Source organism: Strongylocentrotus purpuratus, unplaced genomic scaffold, assembly GCF_000002235.5.
Source record: "Strongylocentrotus purpuratus isolate Spur 01 unplaced genomic scaffold, Spur_5.0 spur5_scaffold_20, whole genome shotgun sequence".
In the NCBI taxonomy this organism is placed as follows: domain Eukaryota; kingdom Metazoa; phylum Echinodermata; class Echinoidea; order Camarodonta; family Strongylocentrotidae; genus Strongylocentrotus; species Strongylocentrotus purpuratus.
The window spans coordinates 6,470,966-6,478,524 of NW_022145606.1; the positions used below are offsets into that span (position 1 = coordinate 6,470,966).

Genomic DNA, 7,559 nt, shown 5'->3' on the forward strand with positions numbered 1-7,559 from the left:
TTATTATTATTATTATTATTGTTATTATTATTATTATTATTGTACACACTGATTCCTACCAATAGCAGATTGAAAGATGAAATTGTGAATTGGACGACAGTGCACAATGTTGACTGGAGTCTGTGCTCGATTTTGTTACTCACAACATATTTCGATGACAGAAAGTTTCACAAAATCATTGAGTTAGTATGAAATACCCCAATACAATTCTATCACGAAGAAGCTTGATATCTTTTTGACCAAATTGCCCAAAAACATATTGTTAGGAATCTTGATCTTTATTGTTAAGTTCGTGTAAATAATTATTTTTGCGCTCACCTCCATTCTCTTTTAAATCTAGTTGTACATTTCCTTTCACTCATGACCTGAACACATGAGTGATATTCTTTTCGTACAATATACTAATTTCTGCAAGCAGTTAATGCAATCTCCAGTATAATAGAGTCTATTCCTTTTCATTTTGATCATTCTAAATCTTTGCAATATATCCATCAATCATTATGTACCACCTTATCAGCTTTTCCGATTGGTTTGTTGCAGGTTGTTTTTTTTTCCTCCATGTAATCGCACGACTAGAAGTCAAATTTATATTTCACCCACGACACAGAGAACAAACGTTTAAGTCAATATCGCCCGCCAGGATATGATGGAATGCTACCCCATTACTTTCGGAGGGCAGGCAGGTTTTGATTAAATGAACCAATTTGTGTATTTATTGCTTGCTAAAACAATCGTGTTTGAGAGGAGGTCGCTGTTTGATGTATAGGTTATGCGATTAATGAAGTCATTCTCTTGTAGGCAAGGAAACGATCTTTCTTGCTGAGGTCTCCGCTCTTCCGTTCAAGATTTCCTTTTAAATTCCGTCTGCACTAGCTTAGCCAGGAGAATTAGACCTCCCTGCAAGGTCACTGACAGGTGGTTATCTCAGCCAATCAGCTCTCAATTAACATAAGAAAAAAAGAGGATCATGGGGGACCAACAGGCACCGATTAGGCATTGTTTGCTATAAATATACATATATATATATATATATAGAGAGAGGGAGCAAGTAGCTATACGTACTGCAGAGGGGCTTCAATCTAAAGATTTGTTTCTTCTTTCTTCACTACACCCAAAGTTTAAACACGCACAAACCTGTTACTGAAGCAGGGATACATTCAAATCAATTTGCCGATAATCTCTTGCGTTTAAAACACTAAACTCTTGTTAGAATTATGAAATAAATATCTATAAACGAATTTATTTTAAGCATGCTCAGTGTAATTCTTATATGCGTATATAAATGTTTTTAAATAGACAATCTACATTTTGTTTCTCCTTTCATGAAAGATCATGACAACTATTGCAATTATCTATACATGAAAGCCAATGTTAATATTACATACATGAGGATCATCAAAACAGCAACAAGAAGAAAGAATTTGTATTGCTAAATAATTTTTCAGTCTAAAAATGAATATCTGTTCACAGACAATGTTTAAGGAATAATTTTTTTTTTTAATTTGATCTGATAAAAAGACGACCATTGCTTTAATATTCAATTTTGCAACCATCTCCTCTGGGGTTGATCGAGATGAATGTTTTGGGAGAATGTAACCAGGTTCGTTTTCTTCATTTCGCCTCGGTGGTCTGAGGTAAACGCTCGATTAATTATGGTAGACCCACTCCAGAGGCTCCGTACGGAGAAACTCAAAAGCGCGCGATAAGTGACGAGGAAAAGTCAAGTACATACTGCCGTCTGCTTCGAGGGCTCTACGGACTATCACGTGACACTGCCCGTAATATAATTCCAAGAACAAATGCGAATAGAGAAGGGATGAAAGAGAAGATGAGAAGGAGGAGGACAACAATTAGGCGAGGATGGTGAGAAGAAGAAGAAGAAAACGAAGAAAGAAGGTGGAGGAGGATAATGAAAAAATGACTGATAATAAGGGCACTTCTGGATAAGGGCGGCTCTGTTTTCTTCGCATATTTTAGAAGTAATATCCGGGCTCTTAAGACTCGGTATTTTATTTTGCCTCTGTAGGGGCCAATTAGAACGGTTCAGACAGAATGATACTCACGAACTTTAAAAACATTTCGCCCGCACCGCCCGGTGTTTAGATGGAAACATAAACCGAATGGGCAAAAGGAGTTTTCACGCAATTAAAGCTTACACACCGGCAAATATTTTAAAAGATAAAATCTTTTATGTTCGTCACTATAATGGTTTGAAGATCTCCTCACACAAAGTTTTCTATACAGTAAACGACATTTTGGAATAAAGCTGAATTCGTCGGCAAAACTCTCGGCTAGTATTCACAACAAGCATGTCATAACATTGACAAGAAGTTTCCCTCTTCACAACGGCTAGGCCTGAAGCTGCAGACTACATTCTATTATCGCCTGAAAGTATCACCTGTTTCTGATGACGTCATAATAGAATCGACCGAAGGGGGCGAACATGCCTGGCTGATTTAAACTAGGACATCGGAAATTAAAAGTTATTCCGAACAAACTTCAACTGGCTTATCATCTGAATATATATATATATATATATATATATATATATATATATATAGTATCTACATATATACACACACACATCCAAGCGCGCACACGCGCACACACACCCACATCTACATGCACACACATATAAGCGTGTATATGTACGTCACGAATATTGTCCTAGAGGCAAACGATATCAATCATCATGGTGCAGAAACATATGGCGATTCGAAGACAGTTCATTTACCTCTTCCTATGGTTCCTGAACCAACACTGAGTTCATTATCCCTGGTGTGCAATGCTTTTGGCTTAAATAATACAAATTATAATACTGCTACAGATATATCTATTATCGACATTTGAAAAAATACCATGGTTGTTTTTGTATAAAATAGTCTAGAATTTGATATAACGACCTCTTAGCTTTGTCCACACTTTTATCTCACTTTTTTAACAAACTTCACTATATTTTGCAAGATTGCACCGTAAAGTGCTCGCTTATAAACCGATTAAAACCGATTAAAACATGAAGGAATTGTGCATCATTACCTTTAAACTATTGGAAAATAAACGCCTCGAAGCTTCGAGAAAATGAAGCACTGTCATCGACACAAATTTAGGCCACTGTACTTGTATGTTACCGTAGAACCCCAAGGCATTATGGGTAATGAGGTCTCGGTGAAGAATGGAGAGCAGGATGATTATGAAGCGATGGTGTTTCTTGGATAATGACAATATTTATTGCTCAACAGGCCACACTTTGAAACGCTTCCTTTTACACTATCCACGTGTATAGCGCATAGCGTTTCCCCTTCTATAAGACAAGAAAAGCAGTTCATTTCATTTTGAACAAAAGGGTTCTCTGTATAGAGATAACTACGGTGATTTGTTCACCATTTGAATTTTTTCTGTAAGTCTAGATCTAATATAGACGAAACAAGCTAGAGGGGGGACAGAGATTATATGAACAGAATAATAAACCACAGCAAAGAAAATAGAGAATAGTGTCCTCGAATTGAAAAACCTAGAAATGATAAACTGATTGTAGAGGTACATTTACAGATTATTGTCTTTAGAACAAAATATGATATATTAATAAAACTTGATTCGTCTGAAATATAATAATATCTGTAATACGAAACTCTTAACAAAGGCAAATAATATCATATTTGGAACAATAGTATTGACAAATTTTGCTCAGAAAAAGGCTTTCTTATAGGAGAATATAAAAGAAGGAAAGACAAACAAAAAAACTATGTCGGCGTTCATATACCATGAAACGTGACGACGTAAAAAAAAAAATCCAAATGCCCTTAAAGTAACAAAGAGTTGGTCAGAAAACACATCTGACATCCAATCCCCTACAAACCTCGAAGGACAGTATTAATCGATTAGTTGAAGCAATGGACACGTGACTCGACCTTGTATGGCGCCCTCAAGTTTTAGTTTTCGTTACAAAATCAATACTTTTGAGACTTATTCGATATGTTTTGGTTTGTTACCCGGGAAGGCAAAGGGGCAGCTGTCTCATCGTGAACAGGGTGGCGAAGATTCGAAGTATATTTTAGAACAATATTGGAATTGCAGATTTTGATTGATTAATATAATATGGCACTGCAATGTTTAAAGTAGTGTGTCTAACAAACTTGTATATTAAGGAATGTGTAGGTGGAGTTTTTGAAAAGAAGATGAGGGAAGGTTAATGGATGTTATGTGTTGGTATTCGTCTTGTTTCGTCCTACTGTGCTATTTACATATTATCTATGACAGGGTATGGACCTACTAGCTTTCCCTGAGGAACGCCAGCAAAGTATGATTTTACAAACACATAAATGTATGAAAAATGAGCACAAGCTTCGTCACAATATTTCAAAATCAACTATACTTATATGTGCATCTTCTTTCGTTTCACAGCAAGTAGATTTTCATTATGAAATGAAAAACAAGATCATAACAATCGTCGGACCCTTTTTAAACAGCTAGGCCTGCCTCGTTTTTATTCCCACCCCTTACATTTAAATGAATATTGATCGTAGCCTACATGTAATATGATAATCCCTGGAGCAATGCAACGAACACTCTTAAAATGTTTCCTAGAAGGAGTAGTTTCAGTCGTATCTTATTGTCTCCGCCTTAGGATACAATCGGGAACATGCCCAAATGCGTGTTATCGATCAATCGATAGGCACTATCGCTTTCAACTCAAATTAAATAACAGGTTGTATCTGTATCAATGGAAAAAGAACCCGTTTTCACAAAAATGAACTACAGACTGACTTCTTCTTTTTTTAGAAGAAGGACACTAAACTAGATTTTCATTTAAAGTGGATATTCTTTGTTTATGGAGATAAAAATACGAAAGTATTACATTGTCCGTTCACACCGATCAAAATGATTATGACTGGTGTACTCAGTTTGAAGTCATCACGATATTTTGTATAGCAAATCATTTTCTGAAGTTCTCACCACCTCGGACACATGTCAAATGGTTGATATGAGACAGTTTTTTTAGTGAAAGTAGCAATCCCAATCGTTGAACTATGAAGATATTTTGAGTACACGTGTATCCTTCACTTCTACCTGTTACGTTGCATTTCATTATTGCTGTAAATGATGAACTTGCGTCCTTGTCTCACGTGTACTCATAGCCCTGTGGCTGCTTAGGTACATCCGGCGACAACAGAATTATAGGACACAGTCTTACGGATATTTCTGTGAAACCGATCCCTACTTAAGCCTGCAGCTTGACACGATGAATACAACGATACACTACAGCTTCTCAACAAACGGTGGGCTATCATAAACTAGGACGCCTTAAGGTTAACCCACAGCATCTCAGGGTCCAAACGAACGAATGTCCCTTCCCGCGTTACGTGGACTATGTCGGATACGATGGGTTAAGGTAGGTGTGACGTTTCACTGCCCTTGGTTATTCATCGAACGACAGGTACAATGTAATGTATAAACTAGTGTCTCATCCATACAGCCGGCCCGACACCATAATGACCCCAAACAGACCTTTCTCGGCCATTCAGAGTTATTAACGTTTAATTCGGTCTGTTGTCGGTCTGTTGTTGTTTTGTTGTCGGTCTGCTGTCTGTTTGTTGTAGGTCTGTCGTCGGGATGTTGTAGGTCTGTTGTCGGTATGGTGTCGGTCTGTTGTTGCTATGGTGTCGGTCTGTTGTTGGTATGGTGCCGGTCTGTTGTTGGTATGGTGTCGGTCTGTTGTTGGTATGGTGTCGGTCTGTTGTTGGTATGGTGCCGGTCTGTTGTTGGTATGGTGTCGGTCTGTTGTTGGTATGGTGTCGGTCTAGTGTAGGTCTGTTGTCGGTCTGGCGTCGGTCTGTTGTTGGTCTGTTGTTGGTTCTTTGGTTTGAAAGGTATTTTAATCTACCTTATCAATTTGTTTAGTGTTTTGAGCGTCTTTAACATTTGGTGTGACGTTTCTTCATTCATGAGGAAATATTAACCGACTATCATCATCGAGGCGATGATAGTTTGTATTTATTGCCCGAGTAAAGGAGGTTAATATTTGTTTTATATCCCACATCGGCAATAAGGTCTATTTAAAGTGAATTTTTCATGTTTAAAAAAACTGTTTCTGCAGACAGTTTAGCTTCAACTAGATTTTACAAAGCACAACATTTGACATTGACATTGACATTTCGCGTAACCTACTTTCCTACGCTTATTCAATGGGCAAGTGGGGCAGCGGCAAAAAATTATGTACAAAAGTCCTATCGCAGGGAGATAGTACGTATCTATCATTGATCACGTGACCTCGTTTAGACCAATAAGATTGTAAAATTCTTAGTGTGCGGGATATACATCTTTATATCTATGTAAAATTGCTTGAATTTCCAAAGTGCTGACAAAGGAAATAAATAATCGTAATGGGTCAATTCCTAGGTTACATTACATTAGAGCATGTCATGGAGAGAGAGAGAGAGAGAGAGAGAGAGAGAGGGAGAGAGAAAGAGTGTTAATACATTTTCAGAAATAAATGTCATTTAAAAAATTGACCAAACCATGCTTCTTTTACACAACATCCATTCTGTAGCATTGATACCCTGTAGTGTACCTCAGTGCAAAGTATCCTTTAAATAAGAAAATGCTTATCCGATTTCGCTCGGCCTCCGGTGTAGCACTCTTAAACGCTACTCATGTATAAATGCTTTACCCCGCTGAGTTTGTGAGAACTCTCCATAAATCCGACGCGCTTTTCTTCGCAACCGCTTGACTATTCGTGCCCCAGCGGGCCCTTCGTGGTAACCAATGCCTTGTTTACTAGTTACGGCAAGGCCATTCCCTATTCCCGTCCCACGCATGCATTTTCGCGTAGGTTTCCAAAGAAAGAAAGAAAATAAACCCTCACAAAACTTATAAACAACAACATCAACAACAAACATCTCTGATTTATCCAGTGAAACTACATTTGCAAAGGTAATTGAATGGACAAGGAAATTATTCAATTGGATTTCTTTACGAATGCTTTCAGAATCATGAACAAAATATGATATACCTTATTATATCAAAGACATAGAATAAATATTTTGTCTTATAGTTCAGTAAACTATCAATTTCAAGTATATAAACAATTTTGAACAAAGAAGCTACGCTCCCTCTCTACTAAAAGTCCTGGGGGGGGGGGGGGTGTTTCATAAAGCTGTTCGTAAAGTTACGCATGACTTTACGAATAACTTAGGATATTTTGTCCTGATATTTTATCACAATGTGACTTTATTTCCAATAACGTCAATTAAATTATGGCAACAAATATGCTTTGATTTCAAAATGTTTGTTATAATAAGAATGTTAATGTCATTCGTAAAGTCATGCGTAACGTTACGAACAGCTTTATAAAACACCCCTCGATGTACCAGAGGCTTTGCTATTTACGAAGCAATTTCCTGCGACAACATGAGGATTGTGGATTGTAATGGTTGGGTTGTGATGGATGGATGGATGGATGTAGAATCCTAAGATGAGTGAACTCAATTAATCCCTCTACCGGTCCCACGCACACAAGAGAGATGAAACAGGTTGCTTGTAATTAAAGGTACACACCCCGC

At 37.4% G+C, this 7,559-nt stretch overlaps 1 protein-coding gene across 1 annotated transcript in view; it reads right to left on the reverse strand.

Annotated features, from left to right (window-relative positions):
* The window catches only part of LOC576813 (gamma-aminobutyric acid type B receptor subunit 2), a 33,176-nt gene extending 32,852 nt beyond the window's left edge, over positions 1-324 (reverse strand). Inside the window, exon 1 of the mRNA XM_030993599.1 lies at positions 319-324. Coding sequence (XP_030849459.1) covers positions 319-324 — 6 coding nt within the window. The remainder of the gene's footprint in view (positions 1-318) is intronic.
* Between the last annotated feature and the right edge of the window lie 7,235 nt (positions 325-7,559).